General features: G+C 39.8%; 1 protein-coding gene across 1 annotated transcript in view; it reads left to right on the top strand.

The window, feature by feature from the left end:
- The first annotated feature begins 6,211 nt into the window (after positions 1 to 6,211).
- The window catches only part of rorb (RAR-related orphan receptor B), a 36,148-nt gene continuing 18,643 nt past the window's right edge, over positions 6,212 to 23,716 (top strand). The window contains exon 1 of the mRNA XM_048983252.1: positions 6,212 to 6,464. Coding sequence (XP_048839209.1) covers positions 6,458 to 6,464 — 7 coding nt within the window. The 5' untranslated portion in view covers positions 6,212 to 6,457. The remainder of the gene's footprint in view (positions 6,465 to 23,716) is intronic.

The raw sequence follows: 23,716 nt of genomic DNA, 5'->3' as shown, positions 1-23,716 counted from the left end.
CTAAACTCGAAAAGCTAGAGACCGCCCCCCCCCCCCCCTACTTAACACTGAAATCTCAGTGTTATGACATATTAATTCGAAGAATAAATAATAATACTATTTTAGTCTAAAAAATTGTACTGCTTGATTAAAGACGACTGCAATAAAGCATGTCATTTTTATAACAATCCTTGTCTAGACCAGAGTTGAATTTCATCCACATTTATAACTTTCCTCATACAAATGTGATTGTTAGTGTATGATAATATTTAAGTATCCGATCAGCTTTACCAAACTTCAGTAAATCTACTACGTTTTTACACTGATTTGTATAGCAACAATTTGCTATCAAATTGATGATAAAAATCTAAATTTTGCCCTAATAAAATTAGGCAGCTTATTAGATAACTGTCAGGTCTGGTGGGGACAGGAAATTGGAGACCCCGAAATTGGAGATGCAGGGTTTCATTAAAAGGATCGGGCAAGCAGAACTGGAATTCACGGTCATGGGTCCAGCAAGGTCGAAAGTCGGGGAGATCAGTCCGAAGGAGGCAGGGATGAGGAAATGCAGGAGCAGGGAAGGCAGGTAGGAACCAGAACTGGAACAGAAACTGGAACTGGACCCTGACCCGGAACTGAAATCGGTGCCGGCGTAGGACAAGGCTTAACTGCTCAGGTAGACTCATGAGAAAGCAAATAATACCTCACACTGAGTCCGAGGGCAGAGGGGATTATAAAAGGAGTGGCTCGGGTGAAGGTACTAATTGTCGGTAATTGGTCAGCCCCACCCTGTGAGATATGACAATGACAAGCATGTGGGAGGCTGTGTGATAAAGAGCCACAGAAAACCTGCCACACAATACATGAAAGTTTGCTCTAATCAAAACATGTGGTCAGGTTTTTAAAGAAATAAAAACCTAATTTACAACTTATGAATAACCAAAAAAACATTAGTACCATGATCACTCAGCATTTAATACACAACCCAGGAGAGCAGCATGTCATTGTCTATTTTTGGACCACATCTAAATACCCTAAAGTTTACTAGAAGCTAAAACAAAGCAATGGAAACCCCAGCCAATTCGACTTGGCCGATACCTTGTTTGCCATCTGTGGTAGTACTGGAAGAAAAAGGGCCACATCTAGGGCCAGGTCAAGGTCAAGCGCAACGTGTCGAGGGTAATATGGTTTCTTCACTTTATCCCATTACATGAACTCAGGAAACTGAGCTCTTCAGAGCATCACCAAGCTCTGGGTACGCGCGGATGACCAACGCTTCTAAATTAATCGCTGACTCATCTCACACGGGCAGCACCTGTCTTGCCAGAGAGAGTTCCCCTTATGAAGAGGCTGAGAACAGAATTACACAGAAGTGTGAATGCATCTCAGCCAATGTGCCTCACCTGTTTTCACTCTGCATAGAATTATGAGAGCCTTTCCACTGACACGTCTAGAATAAACATGTCAGGTTCCTTCTCAAAAGGAATTGCATTTTCCGCTGCTGTTTTGTTCCCTTTCCAACTGAATATTTCTGTCAAACATGTTAGTTTAGCAGGAGTTTGCTGCTGTTGTCAATATTCTGTTCCACTAAACATCAGTAACCTGGTTCCATATATTGTCTGGTTGTTCAAGTGCTTTTCCGTTTACTTTGTCATTTGTTGTAACGGAAACGGGAGCGATGTTATGAGAACAAAAGCTTGGAAAAGGCATATTTCATATCGCAAAACAATTCCTGATTATCCCCATCATTTTTATATTGCATCTTTTCGATCTTCACTCAGTCTAGCACACATCACACGCTGTTGGATGAAGCAACATCAATCTGTCAGCCGACTGACCAGCATTTTATATTTGCTAACCATTAACATCCTCGATAACAGACTTTGCGTTCGTCACATTAAAACACCATTTGTTAAAACACCATTTGTGTGAACTGTTGAGAGCTACTTCAGCATGAATGATTCCAACAAGGACATTAAACTTGACACCTCAGGCTAAACATGGATCCCGTCTCTTTAGATGCTGACCTCTGTATTGTTCTGAAATTGGAAAGAACAAGATAACCATTAATGAGTTTTCCATCCATCCGTCCATCCATCCATCCATCCATCCATCTTGTAACCACTTATGCTGGTCAGGTTTGTGGGAGAGCCTGGTTGCTATCCCAGGAAGCACAGGGAATAAGGCTGGAGTCATTATCTAATTTTACAATAGTATAGCAAATTGCTATACTGTGCAGACAAATTATTTTGAATGTGCACTGCAAAACAAAAGGTTGTCTGATGTCCAAACAAATCAAACCAATTTATTCTCATTTTTAAAAATCACACACACATAGCACTTATTATTATTGCAATCGATGGTAAATGTTGTAAATGTTTGCAACACCAGCAAGAAAAAAATACAGTGGTATAACTGGTTGTGAAGCTGTTACTGGGAATTTTAAGAGCCTGTCAGCTTTTCAACCACGAACCACATACCTGGAAATAAAAGAGATTATGATTGGTATTTATATAGCATATTATAGAAAGGAAACACGTCTTTTAATCAATTCAATTCAAGAGTTGAACATTAGAGTTACTGATCATTAGTGTTGTTTATTGTTGAAATTAACTTTTTTTTGTAACATTCACTTTACCTCCCAGGTATATTCCTGAAGCCTAGGTGATCGAAAGTTAAACTGTGAATATTGAATTATAATATCAGAGGATTATTCACATCATTTCAGGGATTCACCTTATGGAAAGAAGTGCAATTTAACATTTTTTCAGTACTGGGTCTTCATTATCTATTTAAACCAAGCAGTTCAATTATTTAAAAGCAAACTTGCTCTGGGAAGGATAGTCAATCAGTATATCATCAACGAGGTTCTAAATATGGTTGTTTGTGTTGTGATGTTGAACAGAAAACCCTCTTTGAGAATATCCACAACTTTGAAAAGATTACGGGACATTCTATATACTCTATATATAAACCAATCAGCCATAACATTAAAACCACTGACAGGTGCAGTGAATAACATTGATTATCTCGTTACAGTGGCACCTGTCAAGGGTGCCATTATATATTAGGCAATGGAACAGTCAGTTATTGACTTTGATGTGTTGGAAGCAGAAAAATGGGCAAGCATAAAGATCTGAGTGACTTTGACAGGGGCCAGATTTCGTGATGGCTAGTCGACTTGGTCAGAGCATCTCAAAACAGCAGGTCTTTTGGGGTGTTCCTGGTATGCAGTGGTCAGAACCTACCAAACGTGGTCCGAGGAAGGTCAACCGGTGATCCGGTAACGGGGTCGTGGGTGCCCAAGGTTCATCAATGCGCGTGGGGAGCGAAGGCTAATCCCATCTGATCCAATCCCACAGGAGAGCTACTGTAGCACAAATTGTGTAAAGAAGCATGTGGCTGCATAGCCCCAGATGCTGATCCCTGCCTACCGCCAAACAAACCTCTAATGGGCAAGTGAGCATCAGAACTGGACGATGGCGCAATAGAAGAAGGCGGCCTGGTCTGATGAGTCGCGTTTTCTGTTACTTAATGTGGACAGCTGGGTGAACATGGGAAGAAGGCAAACCGGCAGAGGCTGTGTGATGCTCTGGACAATGTTCTGCTGGACAACCTTGGGTCCTGGCATTCATGTCGGTGTGACTTTGACAAGTACCACCTACCTAAACATCATTGCAGACCATGTACACCCCTTCATGGTATTCCCCGGTGGCAGTAGACTCTTTCGGCAGGATTATGCGCCCTGCTACACTGCAAAAATTGTCCTTGAATGATTTTTGGAACATGGAAAAACAGTTCAAGGTGTTGACTTGGCTTCTAAATCCCATCTGTGGGATGTGCTGGACAAACGAGTCCGATCCATGGAGGCACCACCTTGCAACTATCAGGACTTAAAGTATCGGCTGCAAACATCTTGGCGCCAGATACCGCATGACACATTCAGAGGCCTTGATGGGTCAGAGCTGTTTTGGTGGCATGAGGGGGACATACTCGATATTAGGCAGGTGGTTTTAATGTTATGGCTGATCGGTGTAGGCCTTCATGTTATATGAGCATGCAATAATGTTACCTGCACGGTAATGACTGATAATAAGGCAAAAATACACAAAAAGTAATCCGGATTCTTTTATTTCAATCAAAATCACTACATATAATGTCACTAATTTAAGGTTTTTCCCACCCATCCATTTCAGGAACCGCTTATCCATTTCAGGGTCGTGGCAGGTCTGGAGCCTATCCCAGAGGAAGGGAACCCAGGATGGGGCACCAACCCATCGCAGGGCACACTCACACACCATTCACTCACACCTGTAGGCAATTTGGTAACTCCAATTAACCTCAGCATGTTTATGGACTGTGGGGGAGAACCAGAGTACCTAGAGGAAACCCCACAATAACAGGAGGAAAACATGCAAACTCCACACACATGGAGCCACGGTAGAGACTGAAAATCTGGCCCTAGAGGTACCAGGCAACGGTGCTAACCACTGCACCACCATACCACCCCTGCTCCATGTGTGTGATTGTGTGTGTGTGTGTGGATAGTGTCTGAACGGTTTCTCACGCATCACGCCGCTAAGCTGGCATTTGCAGATGACCATAAATGTGAGGCTAATGTCTACTGTCATCCCTGAAACAGGTTTGCCTCTGGAATGGCAGGACTGTAGTGCCATTAACCCCTTATATTTTGCAGATACAGCAGCTCTTCTTGTTATCTGTTCAGTAATGAAGCCTACAATATTGCGTTTTACCTTTGGACAGGAAACAGTGGTTACCAATGAAACAGAAAATCATTTATTTGCAGGTTAAGTAAATAAACTAAACATGCAAACAGCACTAATGAATCCTGAGAGCCTGGTGTCAGAGGACAAAGTTTCTCACAAGATGCTGCAACTTCATCATCCCACTGCACTATAAATGGGGGGGGGGGGGGGGGGGGGGACAAACTGAGACCTCTGTGTGCAGAAGATTTTCCAATTTATGGAAATGCCATCGACTTGCTTGAAACTTTCAGACAATATAGCATCACTGCAGGTATTAAAGTGCACAACACAATTTAAGACACATAAAATATTAGTAAAGTGAAATACTTGAAGCGGCATTACGAAATATCACAATACTATAAAGTAATATTTTCTAATGGGACTGAAAAAAGAGCCCAGAGCAAAACGTCTGCATCGTTCAGCTTTAAAAGGTGTTATATTAAACTTTATTTCCAAAGTGTTCTGACAAGTGACGTACGTATAATCTGATTCACACGCCTTTGACATAATGAATTAATAATCAGTAAACATGCACGTTACCGTACAGCACCATGAAATCCCTAAATTTAATCTAACGTGGATTAGTGGGTTTTTATTGTTTGTCATGCCCAGAGTTGAGAACGATTCCAGTTATTTGGACGATGAACTAGTTGTACCTGATTGAGTCATTGTTATTAGTGTGCATACTTCTAGTATGTACTTATATACTATTATAGCTTCCGCATTTTTTCACGTTCTGCATCCTTCAAAACACTCGAAACATCAAGAAATAAGTGGTGCAATTACCACAATTATCAGAATTTGGCCCGAGAGTTCTTGATTTATAAAGAAATCACATTTGTTAATTAATGACTATTTTTATTCATATACAGATACAATGCATGTAAGGGGAGCATAGTTCATGTTTTTCACCACTCCACACACATAATATACAAAACCAGATGAACAGATTTTCAGCACGTCCTTCATTATATAGCCTAGTGAATTTTTAAAGGATTTAAACTAATTTATTTATTATTTTTTAAAATTTGATTCCCGTACGCTGACCAAGAAACCAACAACACGCAATAAATATATCCGTCGCACGTTAAACAAAAAATCAGGGCAACAAGTAGTTCAGAGGTTCGTTTCTTACACGGATAGACAAGCGATCTTGGGTTCGGGTCCGAGAAGATGCTTCCTTAATTAAATTTAACTGCTTAATTCCGATTTCAATCTGTAAATTTCTTGAAACTTTGAGTAAAATACTGAAAAACCATGATGCAGCGGAAGAATATGTTATATTGACTTTTCTAACGCAAACAATGTATCTAACAACGCTTTGCCACATTCAGACCAGACTGCGAGTGCCAGGTAAGTAAAACTTAACGATTGGAGACTCCAGAAAGTAGGAGGAGCGGGAAGTGTCAGTCCAATCCGGTCTCCTATAAGCCTCTCAGGCGCTCTCTTTTCGCTCCTGGAAACAGTGAAAACCTCACTTGGATCTGCGGACACAGATGTCATGTGAAAACCCGCATGCTCTCTTTTTAGTACTGTTGATCGTTATTATCAAACATTAACTCCGCTCGTCGCCCTCTGGAATGCCTTTTTTACAATAAAAAAAAACTCCTGACTCCTAGGTGCTTACAAAACTAAACTTTTACTAAGGATCCTGTTTTAAATGTTTATGTTCGTATCTTCATGACTGCATTCAGAAGCGAGTCGCCACCACCATGCGAGGTAGGATTGCAACTGTTTCTGACAGCTCATTTAATCCCTACGCCACGAAATTCGTCATGTTGATCGTATTTTGTATTTCGTGTATTTTTCAAATTGACATTTAATACGCTTACGGCTTTAAAAAATTCTGATTCCACTATAGCCAAAAGCCTGCAGCTATCCCAGTTATATAGTATTAGACATCTTGTATTTATTTATGAAGTATCTAGACCTATTTATTTATCAGTATCTATCAATACATTTATTGCGATAAAGTCAGAATCCGAGAGAGGAAATAACATCTTTAACGCACCGTGCGCTTCCTGACGGCTTTTATCGTTTCGCCGTGCGACTTCGCAATACATTGCGCAACCTGGAATTAATGATCCTGAGATTCGAATGTAATAGCGAATGGTGAAGCGCAGTTTATTGCAGGACATGTTGAAGGACTTTTAAAAAGAATCGTTTCGTTTTATATATGAAAGACACCATAGAATATGCATGCATTATATGTTAAAAGTAGGCGGAACTACTCAGTCAATTTGGTTACATCACCAAATCTGGATTTGTGCAAAAACCATACTATATTTAAAGTATATCATGTTTGGGGACATCCAAGTAATATAGAGAGCACTGGTAAATATGGATAACGCTTTTCGATATTGCTCTATGTCATGAGTTCCACTGACCTATTTCCGTCAGTCAAGCGCCTCTCCGCGCCGGAAAGCCGAAGTGCAGCATCCGCGCCGCTGCTTGCGGACGGGCTGTGGAAGTTCGAGCACATAGCGGTCCTTTTGGCTTCCTCTCGGGTGCAAGATCATGTGCATCGGATAAAAGGCTTTCAAAAATGCCGATTGTTATTCCCGACGTCGTTCATTACACGTCTAACGATTATAAGGTGTTTAAAATTGTGCGTGGTTATGAACACCGATGGGTTTTTGAAGTCTTAATGTTTAATATACTATAAAGTGCATTTCAGAAAGCAACAGTGTGCAATGATGTAATAAGTAAACAAAGATAAACGTTTTAATTAAAATAATTACTTAACAGTTGTGCGTTTTTTCTGTGTATTTTGATATAGGCCTACATTAAGAACCAAAGTATCTTTAACTTTTCTGATGTATATACGCCGTCTTATTACAGCCTAAACACGTGTCTGTATCATTCACGGGTCCGTCGCTATACAATAAACATGCTAAGAGAGCAACCATATCATTTCATAACCTCCTAAATGTTAAATAAGATGTGAAGACTTTAGTGTGAAATAGTTTATAGAATAACTGGTGTGCGTGTGTGTGTGCGTTTGTGTGTGTGTGTGTGGTTGCTTTGTTTATAACAAAAAGGAACTGGGCTCATTGCAGACTGCCATACAAATCTGTGCCCTTTCATTTGTATAACCACTGCTTAGAAATATAGTAAATCCTTGTGTAAGTATGTGTATACATATGGTTTAAGTTTTGTTATAAATCCACAGACTATCTAGGTAACATGGAGTGAATCAATTATCGGAACCCTTTAAGCACTTGATTATGGAAAAATTGAGCTGTTACCCATATATGCACTGGCATGGCAAATATTGTCGATACTGCATTGTGGCATTTCTATCTTATTATGCATTGAGGTAATGCAACTCATGCAATGCAGAGAATTACAACAGAAATGATTAATATTGTGTAAAAAAACTGGGATATTCTTAATGTGACAGAAATAATGCATTGTATTCTTAGCAGCGCAAGGTAACTAATGGCTAACACTGACAGAATAGCCAATATAATGATCTGTAGAATAATCTAGTACAATTTCATCCTGGCTGAAATAAAGCATTAAATGTAAAAAGAGACATTTCAGTTGTGTAAATGTCAGTCTGTCTTACATAATCTTATTGTCTGTCTTAGTCCCATTGTATCTCCTGCCCTTGCTTATGGAATATCACGTTTCATGCAGGTCTTACTTCCATACTTACTAGTTGCATTCCTGGAAAAAAAAGAAAACTTGCAGTGTTAAAATTCAGAAGTACCATTTACAGTATATTAATACTACTGGAAATGTATGATAAGCCTAACCCTGAAATATTCAGATGTCAAGATTCCTGGATATTACAAAAGCATTGAGGTTGAGCATTAACACTCCATTGTGTGTGTGTGTGTATGTATATATATATATATATATATATATGAAAATAATTCCACAACCAATTTGAAGCCCAAAAATAATTTTTAAACGAGTCGAAATGTGTTCTATTTTTAAGGTGGTTGTTTTTTTTTACTCAGTAGCAAAGCAAATAACCCTAACGAATAAACGAGTGCTATTACAGAAAGGTTTTTTTTTTAAGTAAATGTAAAACTTGCCAGGGACCATAAAGGTAGGAAAATTCTATGCTGGTGAAGTCATGTGAAGTCAACAATGTTCAGTCTGAAAGCCCCACTGTACAAAAAGGGATCCTGGCAAATCCTCCTCTGTAACGTGAGTTTCAAGTGAAAATGTCTGATCGGACAGCTATCTTAAAACGAGATCTCGAGACAGCACCAACATATTAATTATTGAATATTAATAAAATATTAATTACTTTGTTGTTTGGGAGTTTAGTGTTTACGTAATTTTATACCACTTATATATGCAAAAATTCAAGATCATTATTTGTATATTACTAATTATTTTGAAAATAATACATTTAAAACATAACAGTTCATTTGACAGAGTGGGTAAGGAATTGGATTTATTGCAGGGAGATGCAGTCCAAAGTACGTTCATGTTAGTGTTATGACACCTCCAGTGGTATGAATGATAAAAAATGTTTGTAAATTATTTATATAAATCTAAAGCAACTGAATAATGTATTAGTTTAGGTAATGAAATAATTTATTACCTGCCTTAACTGTAAATCATTTTATCCTTATGCTTTTCTAGTCACATAATTTTGTTGTAGATCTGCTGTAGTTTGGTTCTTCACTTTACGCCTTTAATGATGCCAGCAGAACAAGTTCCCAAGTGGCCGTTCAGAAGAAGAAAAGTTTAAAAACTGATATTTCTGGTGCAAATGAAGGTCAGGGCCGTCCTTGGCCCTCCAAGCACAACAGATGCTCGCAGGAAGATCACTGTGTTCAGTGCAGTGTCTTAGCTGGGGACTTGCACTGTCCTGTTTCGAATCTCTGCGCGTTACTTGGACTTTCGCGGCTATGGACGAATCGGTGTCGTTTTCACAAACGTACTCCTTCTTAAGTCAGGCTGCTTCCGCCTCCCAGAAATCTGGACGAGCCGCGTCTGAGATACAGTCACGTTTGGTTCACTGGGTCGACCATATCAGAATGGTGAGGTTACACTTGGAAGTGAAGCATTCTTTTATTCCTGGAGTACAAACTCCGCTTTTCTGACTCCTTTGCAAGGGCCAGTCTGCTCCAGGGCTTGTATCAGCTTTCATGTACTGCAGTCCCGCCCACTAAAAATCACAAACCTACACACACACACACACACACACACACACACACACACACACACACACACACATACATACACACAGAAGTGGAGTAACTGGTGGTAGTGCCTTAAAAATATTCCAGCTCAGGCATCTTAAAAAGTCATAAATTAAAGTTGGTGGTTCACAGTTGGCAGTGCGCTTGTTGATATTCTGAGACAATTCAAGACGGATGACTTTACATGCCTTTAGTTATTTGGAGTTAAATTTCTTTTAATCTTTTTGTTCCCACAAAAAATTAAGTGGAAATTATCTAAACTCATTGGTTTTCTGTACACACCAATTCCAATTAGTTTCTGCAGTAGTACTTATCCAATCTCTGATATTGTGTCGTTCTCAAGTCTCCAGTTTCTTCTCTTTGTTACGTGTATCTGTTTTTTGGGCCCTTTTCAGGAAACGACAGCTGTATTCACAGAGCATATTTTGGCTGGGGAGCAATTCTATCTAACTGCACTTTTGTGGAGGCCTAAACAGGTGCTTAAAGAGAAGAAGTTTATCTGTTTGAACAAGCAATACACCTCAGCACTCTCTCCAGTATTGCACGATGTGTTATTACGCTATACCCTTAGAATTAAACACAGTTCTCCGCAGCTTATAATTTATTATATTTTTGAATTTCACAAAGAAATCAAAGGGTTGGCTTTTTTCGTTTAGTTTTTAATTAAATGCTTTCATCTTAATATGGCGTGTTTTTGTCGAATGATACTCCTACGAGGCGTTTAGCTGCTTAAGGTTGATTGATTTATTTCCTTATGGCTTCCTCTGTACATTTCCAGATCCATTATTTGATGAAGACTTCATTCACAGAACTGGTACAGGTTGACCCTTGATCTGCCGGCAGAGTTTCCTGTATCTTCGTGTTTCTACGGAAAGACTTCTGACTACATAATAGTTCACTTCAGTGTAGCTACTAGTGCATCCTTGATGGTTACCTTCATAAATACATAGGCATCATCATTAACATATTAAATAAGCTGAACTGGGGCATTCAACCCCTCTGCCCAGCAGCCTGTGGCTCTTCCAGAACCACACTTGATGTAATCGTATCGGCCACTAAATATGTATGAGGTGTATCTGTCTTTGCATGAATCTTAAACGTATCTTACTTCACCTCTGCTACATCTCAGAAGCTAGTCCCCGGGTCTCTGTGTGCTTTCTGGTCTTAGACAAATTGCAGCCTAGTTGACCTATTTGTGGAGAGGACAGTCTCCTATATCTTTAAGGATCTTAGTAATAGAAGGGAGCAGGTAGACAATAACAAAGATTTCAGTGTCAGAGATTCGTTCGCAGTAAAAAGCCACTGGATGGCCGAGTTACCTATTGTCACATCAGTGGGCTTTGCTGCACTGAGCAGACATCGACGTTTTGGAGCATTCTGAATGGCATTGGCCTGACCTACATGCTTCATTGAACTTCAGAGGCTGTGTGCTAAAACAAAGCAGTAGATATATGGGGCCATTTCCACGAATGATGTCACAATGCCAATATCGTTCAGTAGCCTTCTAAAGGTGGACGTCTCTGTAATCTCTGTCAATCTCTGTCAATATCGTAGTTTGTTTGTAGCTATTTTTTTTATTAAAGATTGCGATTTGTGGTTCCATTTGTTTACGTTATGTTTCTTTTTTTGGTGCAATTATTCGTTGTAGTTTTTTCCCGCTAACTATTGGCTTAGATTTGTGCAATTTACAGATGATTATCCAAATCATTAATCCCCTTAAGAATGGATGTATGACAAACATATGGCGTTTCTGTGTTATGTGGCCTTAGTTACGCATCATGTGTCATTGAATGGCTCAGTACATTTTATGAACTTAATTAGTAAGAAATAACAGAAAAGGTAAAAATGCGTCTAAAAGCCAAAAGTAGAGAAATGGCCCTACAAATTTGTGCATATCGTCATTTTATACAAGCTCTGTCAGTTTTAAAATTCTGCAATCCTGAGAAAGCCCTTTTTTATTAACAGCTAAAGTATCTCATAAGTATGTTTATTTTTATTTAAATTCCCTAAAGCTCTGAATTAAGTGATGGAAAAAGTAAACAAACAGTGCGGAACTCATCTTTTTTTCCATTTTTGCCTAAATATAGAGCTTTTTTCACTGAAGTTTTTTGGTTTAGGTTTATGTGTGTTTTTTCTGCTTTCTGTGTTTTTTTAATTGTAGGTGCCATATATTAACGTACTAACTGGAGCAATGAGGTTTCACAGTAAACTCACAGGGAGTCAGATTACTGTGTGCTGTCAATCACTGCCTGGTTTAATTCACTGGGAAGTAACCAATGGGGAATTGAACCTATGAATGACTGACAGGGAATGATAATCCCACCCACTGTGGATTTCGAAGTTGTACAGCTCCCATCGCTACTTTAAACCAGCAGATCCCTCTGTGTACGCAGATCAAGGTCACACTGGTTACAACGGGCCTCTTGACCCTTGACCTCTTGCACTTTTCCACCCATGCTGTGTGGGCACATTGTGAGCGTCCAGGTTGTTCTTTGAACCCTGCTTCACAGTTCCTTCAGGAAGCAGTTTTATTTACTGTCCACTCTCTCGATGCCTAGATACTGCTATTCCAGAGGCACCTGTTTCCCTACACAAAGAAGCCAAGGAATACAATGTGAAAACCTGTCTCATACGATTCGCTAGCTTATCAGCCTCTCCCTGAAGCTGAAGCCGTACAGCTTTATGATGCTGCTTTTTGGATAGATTTGTGTTCGCTCTTGCAGGCCTGCTCTTGTGGCTCCTCATCACTCCTGCTCTTTGAAGACTTGCAGGGTTTTTTTTTACCTTATTTATTGTTTCCAAGGTGAGCTTGCGGGACCACTAAGAGCAAATGGCGTGCGTCTTCCTGCGAGTGGACGTTCGCATATTTGCCGCCAGACCCTAGAGTTAATTTTAGTGCTGGCGTTGCTGACAAGCTCTGACTCTCCACAGAATCTCAATAGCTGAATATAAATAGGACTAATCTCTTCTTGTCTCTCCTGAGTGTGTGAGAGAGCCTCCGAACGCTATCAGCGGTTACATAATGCTGAAATCCGATCTGGTGAGCTGTTCATTCTGGTTTGCGGTAATGCCAGTGTACGGTGGCAACTCAGGACGCCCTCTCACATGCGCGAGGCCCGCAGGTCACTGAAGTGTCTTTTGCCAAGGCCATGCGATGAAAACTCGCTCAGCCTTTGAAGGGGTGTATGGGGGTGGGGGGGGGGGCTCATCATCTTCAAAGTTGGAAGAGGGTTAATATCCCAGTGTGCGCTTGTTTGTGATGTTTATCCAGCCCGGCGTCTGACGCAGCTGCTCAGCGGTCCCCCTCCTGACTTCACGTCTGCCTTGAAGGCGGCTAGTGTGCCTTTCCTCCGAGATCGGCGCTCTATTTCCACACCGTGGGTCACGTCGCTGGCTCTAAGCGAATCGCCAGTGCCAGGCTCGCCGGCACAACTTGGTAGAGTAGCAGCCATCCGAGAAAAGCCCTGGTGGATTTCAGTCCTTTGTCCACGTTAAAACCACGCCAATTACATTCCACTGTGACAGAGCTCCCAGTCACAGCTGGCAAATGACATAACAGAGCTCAGACAGTGATCTGGGTTACAGGGCCCAGCCCACATCTGCCCAGATTCCCTTCGTGTTTTCCTGGCCTTTTTCCGGTTCACTGGGAAGGTGAGTGCAATTTCTTCATAATACCTACAAAGTAACAACAAATAAGCCATTTCTGCTCCGTCGGATCATATTCTACTGATGATGGAGGCTTCTACTGAAGATATTTTTGCTTTCTAGTTACAATAAAGTCTTAGAATATGTGATGGTAAAAACAGGTTACATAAATGAACATGTTGAAATAGATGGAAATAAGCCGACAGTGGCTTTAGATAAACACTAACAAACACATTCAATGTAGGTTTGGATTAAAGCTTGCTGCTTTGTGCAAAATATCTTGTTGTGAATAATAATAATAATAATAATAATAATAATAATAACAATAATAATAGTCTTACATACATGTTTGTATGACATTGAGGTCCCAAACCGTCTTTGTGAAAAATTTGCTCTTTTAATAAGTCCCTTGAAGGCACTATGGAAAAAAAAAGTTCACTGAATTAAATTGTGTCCCACAGCAAGGCTATTACTAAGGTATCCTAAGCGACCAGGCAGTGGAAGTCCATTATAGTACCTTCTCCATTGTGCCTTTTTGGTTCAGGCCAACAGTAATGAGCTATAAGAGGCCCTCGCTGTTTCCAAGGGAGCATGGAGAACGAGTCATATCATTTCCATGAACATCTCCCTCTACACATCCCTTTTTATATTTGCTTCTAATTCTCTGGTAAAAATAAAAAGCATAGTTACATTTATTACAAATAATATGAAGGCTGTACTGGATGAGCAGTTGGAAGACAGATGGATGAAGACCTTTTTGATAATTGTACAACGCATGACAGCCATGAGGAAAAAGAGCATTGTGTTTAATAGAATGATTCAGAGAGTCAACAGTTGGGAGGATCCAATTCTCATCATTTACCATTTCCTGGGGCTGACGTTCTCACTAACCTCTTTAAGCTATGCCTACTGCATATGCACCACGATCCTGTAATAGAGAAGTGGTTATAGATGAATGAATACTCCATATGACTAGTTTCAATGAATCTATTGTAGCGTAGCATACTACATATTGAATGAAATTTTAGGGCAAAATTTGTGAAGGAGGTTATGGAAACAGAGCAGAATAATCGAATAATCGAATAATCGTAGCAGAATTGTATTCAGCGGTCAGTAAACACTTTTTCATTGCAATAAAATATAATTATCCATGCAAACTAAATGATGTCACCTCATGTCCTTTGTGATAGCTGCAGCCAAACATTATTGTCAGAGAGAAGAAATAATTTTCCTACGTACGTTAAATGTTTTGCAACTCTTGTACAATAGACTATTTTGCATTAATAGAAGGCTACTATTGTTTTGCCATGTTGATTGTACGTGTCCTAGTTTACGCTGTGCAGCAGCGCAGTGCTCTCAAACTAAGACGTATCTTGCAGTGCTCTCAAACTAAGACGTATCTTGCAGTGCTCTCAAACTAAGACGTATCTTGCAGTGCTCTCAAACTAAGACGTATCTTTTGAACAGTGTGAAAATGCAAGCTAGGAATTAAATGCTTATTGAATTTCCTTCACATGCTTTCTGGGTGAATTGAACATAATTCGGAGAAAGTACGTGCAGAAGAGGAACAGTGTGAATTTACAGCGCTTCGGCATGCTTCGAAAAGAAAAACAGCTTTTGCACCTTCAGGTCTTCAGCTAATGTTACCTGAAGACCAAAATATATACCAATGACATGGATGTAAATGAAATTACCATGAATCAAAAACTGTGGCTAAATGTGTAATTAATACTGACTAATCCCACACTGCATCGTCAGAAAATCATCAGAGTAGATCAAGTAGTAGATTTGTTTCGGGGTATCCGTCATTGAAGGTGGATCAGAAGAGGTCGGTCAGGGTGCAGTGGCGTGGAACACTTTCTGGGTGTCTCCTCTGGTGCTTGTCTGCGTTTGCAGTGGCTCTTGGCTGTGTCCGGAGAATGGGGGAAACAGTACTTTCTAGAAGGAGAAACTATTCTCTATTGTCTTCTTGCTCCCTTGGCTTCCTTCACTTGTGGAGATTACCATGTCTCCACAAAGGCGGAGGCAAAGGCCATGGCTCTTCAAGCATTCATTATGAGTGTTTAGTAGCACATCAGTGAGTTGAGTAGTGTAACTGTGGTGTTCCTGGGGTGGATGTCTTAAGCTGTGAGAACAGGGCCCTCTTGACCTGGCCATTTTGGGTCACTGGTCTCTGCAGCACTTGTCAAAGAGGCTTAGAGGTCAGTATGCCCTTCTTGACCTTCAGTCCAGGACTACGTCAGTCTATCCATGTGCTTTGACCCCAGGTTGCTCAAAATTGAAGAAGACCTCAGGACTGATATCTTCGATACCAGCCATCTTCTCCCGTGGCAAAGTCAAGGTTTTTTAGGATCCTAAACTCTGAAGAGATGATTTAAACTATTTATGTTGGTAGTTAAGAAGATGAAAAATCTTTATTCTTTACAGTATTGTGTTTGAAGATGAAGTCAGGAAGATGCAGGTATCACTTAATTTTGTATTTACCCTAATGACAGCCAATAATGACTTTTCCTGCTATTAAAGTATAATACCAATGAATACATTACATAAAATGATCATTTCTGCTGAATTTTACAAGCAGAATTAAAAAAAAAATTAAAAGAAACTTTTTCTGTTTTTGTTTTTATTTATATTCTTTTGTGAAAACAGGAGTGATTGGTGGTAGTATAGGCCAATCAGCTGTAATATAGCTACATGACACAGCACCTGCATGTTGTTGCAGCTGAAAGACCGAACAGCTAATTTGGTACCACTACAGTTACCAACTATGTATTCAAATGTGTCGTGCTTTTTTCCTTGACACATTGTTTTGTTTTATTGAGCCTTAAAAAAAGGAAAGGATTCCTTTCACTAGTCACTTTTGACAGGTTTACTTATTTATTCTCCAGTCTGTTGGAGGAGACCTTTTGAAGGAATCAGTGTATGTCCCCTCACCTCTGACACATTACACTGATAACGCAGGTCGATTAATAGTTTTCGAGTCTTCATGCTATTCATTTGACTGGCAGGGATGTGGCAGGATGAATTTTTATTTACTTGTTTTTTTTTTTTAATTACCCTGTCTGTAAAGCATTTGAATCAGATTTTTTTTTAACCAGCAAATTTCAGATATCTTTATTGGTGTCTGACTTTCTAAATAAATATTTGCGTTAAAGACTGCCCTGAGGCAGGGCAAGCACTGTGAATGACTGTTCATCATATCAGCCTACTTTTGTTTTCCTTGGCTCCCGGTAAACAATGCTGGCCCCAATGCCTGACCGCACTCCTGCGTTCGCCTTGTCTCTGCCCCTCTGCCTTTTTTTGTCTCCGTGGGTGTTTCCTCCATTATACTGATGCCAAAATGTCTGTCTTTTGTCATCGTTCCTCTCCGCCGGTTGTTAAGACCATCTCCACTCCCGTCCCCAGATAAAGGCCGCATTGCATCCTCCCGTCCCTGTGTCACAAGGTTCTGGCCTAACGGGAGCAAGTCCCACAAAAAGTCTTTTTCTAGGTTCAGATGGCACTTTGTAAGTTTATTCAACGGCTCGGTGATTCTGTTGTTTGGACAAATCTGAATCCTTCGTTGGCTACGGATTTAGTTCAGTTTTGTGGTGAGCACAGATTCTGTCTTTTAATGTCATGGTGGGAGGTTATTTATGTGATTAGTCTTTCAGCCCTCAGCCAGGGACGCTTGGCATGCGTTCTGTTAAAGGCTGCCATGAAGGTAACAGGCTTGTGCTCTGGCTGTGGTTATGGAGTATTATAAATGACAACATAGAACAGGTGCAGTGACACCTAGTGGATCGAAACATTTGATAGCGTGTGATACTGATGTCCCGGGTGCTCTGCCCTTTACAATAATCATTAAACACGTTTATGTTGTTTCCACTTCACTTTTGAAAAAACGAACTAAAATTAACAGTTCAGCGGAAGCATGTGGGGTTTTTTTATGTTTTTTTGGCCAATGTCTTTGGTCTAAAAATGTTTATCAAAAATAAATCAGTTCAAGCACGCAACAACAAAGATGTGTTACCATGCTGCAGGATAATCCAGTTTCTGCTTTTGTTCTGTTGTTTATTGAGAGTCTCTTGAATTTCCCTGCCGTCTAGAAGAAGTGCTACAACAATGAAGCTACTAAGTCGATTGATCAAATCTCCCTTTACTTCAAGGCAATAAAAAGGACGATATTAATCTATTTTCACTGCACCATGAAATTAATTCTTACTGGTAGATGATCAGTCCAAAAAAGATTGTATCTTTTTGTTAATTTTTACATATATTCCTTTTTGTTTGATGTTTGTCCTTTTATTAGTATCTTCAAAGCGCAAGAAGTCTTCAGGGTCAGGCACATTTCTTTCAGTGAAATATCCTTGGTGAATTGATTTCATATGTGGTAAAATAGGATTACATACCAGTTAACGTGACATCTCTTTTTTTTAGCCCAAGGTAACGTCGAGAAACCTTTCTAAACGATATTGGATTGTTTTCTTTTTTCTTAATTTATGCAGTGATGTTCTAATAAATAGCACAAACATTACTGGAAAATGTTACCCAAAAAACTGAATATATGTTATATATTTATTATAATTATGTGAAATTAATTTCTGAAATTTATGGTGATTAAGTAATGTCACATGATCTTTATTTTGGTACAACTTGTTGAAAGAAGTTGAGACGATTTTCCTTGCTGGATATCATTATTATGTTTATAAATATAAAAGAAAATAGTTGTTTTATTGTAATGTAAAAGAGAAGAAATGAAAGCCAGAAAACATTTTCATGAAACAGGTTGTTTAAAATCATAAATTTTATATATATATATATATATATATATATATATATATATGAGATGCAGTATTTTGGGTGATGCAATATGAAACCCGACTACAGGAATTTCATTGGTACCAAGTCTTGCTTCCTTAATGGAGATGGTAAGGTGTGATATACAATAAAGTATATTTATTATCACTGGTTTAGTATGCAGCCTGTTAGCCGTGACGTTGCATCAGAGATGCTCCTCCCACCTTGTACCCTGTGCTGCCTAGGATAGTCTGCAACCCAAGCCCCTTACCTCCGCCATGACCCCTCATTAGATAAGTGGATGGATGGATGGATGGATGGATTATTAGTTGGAAAGTCAAATACAGCTGCGACCCAGTAGGACAAGCGGCTTGGAAAATGGATGGATGGATGGAAGTCATATACAGAGTCATGGGATACATTCAAGTCCGAAGCCCTGAAGCTCTGGGCTTACAGTGCAAACCAGTGAGTCACTGGCTCACCATGGACTGAGCTACATAAATTAGTACTGCATCATATGGAAGAAAATAATTGTGTCAGTTCCACGCATACATAGTAGCTGATTATGCTCTTTGGCCTGTCAATTAATTCATCAGTTGCTTCAGTGATGAAATTTAAATTGGCACCAACGCAGTGCGGAGAGCACAGCTGATATTTTTAATGGACGAGCCCTGATGCATTCTGGCAACTCATCCGCTTTTCAAAACATCCGCGGACAGCGCATGATTACGGGGACCTTGCTGTATACACACACTGAATTGAATTATCACGGTGCTCATGTCCCCTAATTAAGCTAATTAAGTAACTATTTAGAGACTGAGAACCCCCAGAGATGAAGAGCACCTCTGATGATTTAAAATCAATTAGCTCACTTCATGTGGCACTTCTTATCGCTGGGGCAACCACGCACACTCCGGCTCCGAAATGCGTTCATCCCGTGTTGAGTGGATTACGTTGCGCATATGCAGGTCCTTTGTGTTGCAGTAGTCATTGTTTTTGCAGGTTGGTCAGTTGATATAAAGAAAATATTAAATCTAGCAAATGGGTTGCCAGATGTCTCATACTCTACAGTATATACCTAAAATTATTATACATTTTTTTAATTCCCCTTTGGTACAATTTGTTCCTTTTTTCCTCTCCATCTGATTCCTCTCGTCTGATGAACAGTACATACACAAGTATTGTCCTGCTAAATGCTTTTTAATCTGCTGTGTACAAAATTCAAAGCTTATATAAAACACTAACCGATTCTATTAACATGTACCATAATAACCAAGGTCGCTGTTGTTATTTCCAAATACCGTTCTGCAGTTTCTTAACAGCCCTTGTTATAAACCTAATGAATATAAAGAGCGGAAGGCCTGCGTTTGTTCTGGGTTCTGTTGCGGTTGTTGTGCTCTGATAGATTGAAGGCCAAAATGAGAATCGGTTATTTAAAAGTGACCTGTCTGATTGATATAGTTCAGATTGCTACCATTATAACTCAGTCATCAGAAGGATAATGTGCAATATTTATAATGGGGAACGCTGCCTAAATAGGTGGTGTGTGTGTATGTGTGTGTGTGTGTATATATATATTATTTACCAGACAGCCAGCATAATACACAAGGCAGGGGGTATGCCCTGAACTGGAAGCTAGTCCATCACAGAGCAGCATACATTATGGGCAATTTAGGCACATAAGTTGGTAGTTTATTTATCCCATGACAGAAACTGCACTTAGCTGCCCTCATCTCATTGTCCTTTGTGAAGAAACCCACAGTCATGCACAGAGAGGAGAATTCTAACCCCCCAACCCTGGAGATAAGGGGAGACAATGCTACCCACTGCATCACTCTGCCACCCCCAGATAATATAATATTTATACAGTCTTTTTTCTGTCTTTGTTGACATTGTTAAATGTGTTAATTAATTTGAATACTTTGCACACAGTGAGTTTTCATTCAGGAGCTGTAAAATGGCATCGAAAATTCCCACACAGCCATTTATAGCGGAGCAACGCTACCTAACCAACACGAATGAATGAAGTTTCCGTGTCTAATAAGTCACGCGTAGTAACGGTGTTAATGATTGTGCACACCCGGGAACAAAGAGGGTTCTGATGGGATTGACGAGCTGAGCCTTACTTAAAGCGGAAACGCTAGCGCTGCACTCCCGTTCTTACGTAAGAGCCGGCCCGCTCTCTGGGCTGGCTTTAGGGACTGTTCATTCGGGAGGACCCCCTGCAGGAGGTAATGGCCAGAGCAAGAGTCTGTGCACTGCATCAGCCTTATCATGCTGAGATGGTTACTATTATTTCGGGGGGGGGGCAACTGGAGACAGGAGCGTTTCTCTTTTGTCACAGAGTCAATTGAGGTTGTTTGTTTTTTTTTTGTTTTTTTTTTTTTTTCTCTAGCTACAACACCTGGACAAGTACGAGAAATGCACCCACAAAACTTGAACCGGTTTGTTCTAAGGATCTAGGCGACTCTCTCGTGTCCAATTCTACTTGTCAAGCTGACTCTGCCATTAGTTGCTGCAGTATGGTGATCTCAAGCTTAATTATGAGGATCGTTAAAGTTAATTTTGCCCCCTCGTCGTCTAACAGCCAGCTACACTGGTCATAAAATACATGTCTTGCTCTCTGACTTGAACAAGAAGTTAAATCCATGAGAGCTGGACAATTGTTTCTGTGCTCTCATCTTCTTTATGCCCAAAACAGTGAATTGTTGAACCCTTAACTCCGCCCCCTTCCCTGACACATGGGCACACTCATAGATAAAAATGTACACAAAAGGTACATGATCAGTAACTGCAATTAATTTCTTGTGTAGACTTTTAGCAGTGAGATGTTGGGGAGAAACACATACATAGTATTTATTACGCTTAGGATCACACACATAGTATCCGTTACCACTAGCTTAACATTAACAGCAAACAATGTACAAACGTGACAGTCGCTTTACTGTGCCAGTGTGCCAGTGATGAGTTTGGGATGTATCTGTTATAGGAGAATAAAACCCCTCGAAATCTGTCAGTCTGTCTTTAAACGTTATTGGTGATTCTTTGAGAAACAGCACCGCAATCTGCGATGATCAGCTAATGGATTCTGCACTGCTGCAGTTAAATCAAGTAAAATCAACTAGGCGAAAATAGATTAAAAATGTCTCTGTTCAGAAATTCTCTTGCATTATGAGATGGTATATTAAGCAGACAACTAGAATTATTATATACCAGAGCAAGAGACCTTTCAACCATGTTTTATGTATGAGAAATATTCAGCATTTAGGGTTAGTTCCCAAATTATTCATTTAACGCAGTTCTGTAGATGTATATTAGACAAAGGTCAATTATGTGACTATCAGAAGTCACCCTGGATTGCAGGATTCACTATCTGTCCAGCTGCTGGTTAAATATTGGCTGGAATGGAAAAATATTTTATGGCAGGTCACCGTCAGTAAAAGCAGTAATGACTAAATGTAGCTATTTATCCCATCAGGAATCCCTCGTAATACACAGATTATTGTATTGGCAGTAGTAATTTTACATTCCCAACAGATTGACATTCTGTCTTTTGTCGTCTTCCTCTTTTTTCGTGACTCCCCAGCATTCGTGACTCCCCATCTCAGTGTCCGAAATGAAGAGGGGTACGTCCTGGCAGAAGAAGCCTTATAAAATAAGTTTGACTCCCCGGTTTGCGGGATCTATAGGAGGAGCCCGGCTCTCCGCGGGCTGAGCCTTAGATTCACGGGCATCTCAGGTCGAGCGGAAGAGGATGCCAGGGCGCATTTGTCAAGCACACGGTGGCTGCTGGATATGCCGCATTCATTATGCATGTTACCGTTAGCTGGCTTTATCTCGCATGGCATTCGATTGCTTCATTATTTATTGTATTAAAGCTATGTCAAGGCTATGCAGTACTGCGCTGCTCCTCGTAAAACAGCATATGTAATATGTTTAAATTGGAGTACATATATATGTTAGCCGCATGAAATCGACTATATATGGTCAAGTTAGGAGAGAACCGTATCCTAGCCTGACAACGGCAGTGCAAAGGGATGGGGGGAACCTCTTAAGTTGCAGATGGACAAGACAAGGATTGTGAAAGCCTCCACCAGTGCATAGCTTTTTGCTGCCTGGAGAAATCGTGCACCGGTTATGAAGCTAAAGCTCCTGGTCTCTGCAGATGAATCAGACACAAAAGTGACTACAACAGACGACACGTCAGCCTAAATCTAGCTGACCTGCAGCCCACGGCTGACTCAGCTGTTTGAAATAATTAGCCATGGTTGGAGGTTCCTGTCATGTACGACGGAGAACCAGCTCCATCGTAGCCTTCGGAGGCAGGGTGCCCCACAAGGTGGCTGCTAGGAGTGAGCGCAGCACCTGTATGCTTCTAGCTACATGGAGCCAGATGTGCATCAGACCTTTAATCAGTGCTGCTGTGGTCTGCGGCACACAAGAATAACTAAAACTGGACTGCAAACTTTTTGAGGCGGAGAAGCTCATGCCAACTGACCTCTGCTTCCTAGAATGAACTTTGTGGCCCGTTTATGTCAGTGGAGCATGTGACGTAACTGGGAATGACTACATTCGGGACAAAGCGTGAGGAAAGTAATAAGAAACCGCATATAAATATTTCAATCCAATTAAGAAATGAGAGGCAGGGAGGCAAACAGTGCAGAATCGGAGCTTGTACCCAACAACATGTGCTTCAACCTAGTGATTGTGGTATGTGCAATATGACAGACATTTTGGCATAATTAAAACACAAGAATATGACAAATATTGCAACAGAGAATCTACAACACAGTCAGTTCTCGTGATTTGGCTACTGAATAATTAAGCATTGAATTAATACTTCTAAGAACTGTGGCTTCTTCATTACCAGCAAGCTTATTACAAATCCCCACTAGGTCTATTTTTCGCTTTGTTCTGATTAAGTTGGTCAACAAATACTTTCCATTTGTTTGTGGTTTCTTAAATCGTTACCATTACCGTACTAACAGTGGTACTAGGTTGTCATGATGGTGTACCGACTTATATGAATCAAAGCCTTCTTACAAAGTCCCTGTTGTTTAGGGCTTAAAATTCTCCATTATTTTATTTATATATATATATATATATATATATATATATATATATATATATATATATATATATATATATATATATATATATATATATAAATAAATATATATATATAAAGGAAGCCTTAGAACAATAAAACAATTAGAACAATAAAACATAGAAAATAATGGAGAATTTTATATATATAATAATGGATATATATAATTATATATATATATATATATATATATATATATATATATATATATATATATATATATATATAAAGGAAGCCTTTGTTGTATATAATTTACATAAAACATCGGGATA

The sequence above is a fragment of the Brienomyrus brachyistius genome, chromosome 2, assembly GCF_023856365.1.
Source record: "Brienomyrus brachyistius isolate T26 chromosome 2, BBRACH_0.4, whole genome shotgun sequence".
In the NCBI taxonomy this organism is placed as follows: Eukaryota; Metazoa; Chordata; class Actinopteri; order Osteoglossiformes; family Mormyridae; genus Brienomyrus; species Brienomyrus brachyistius.
Note: the sequence above shows the minus strand (reverse complement) of the source record. Positions and strands in the feature narration are given on the sequence as shown.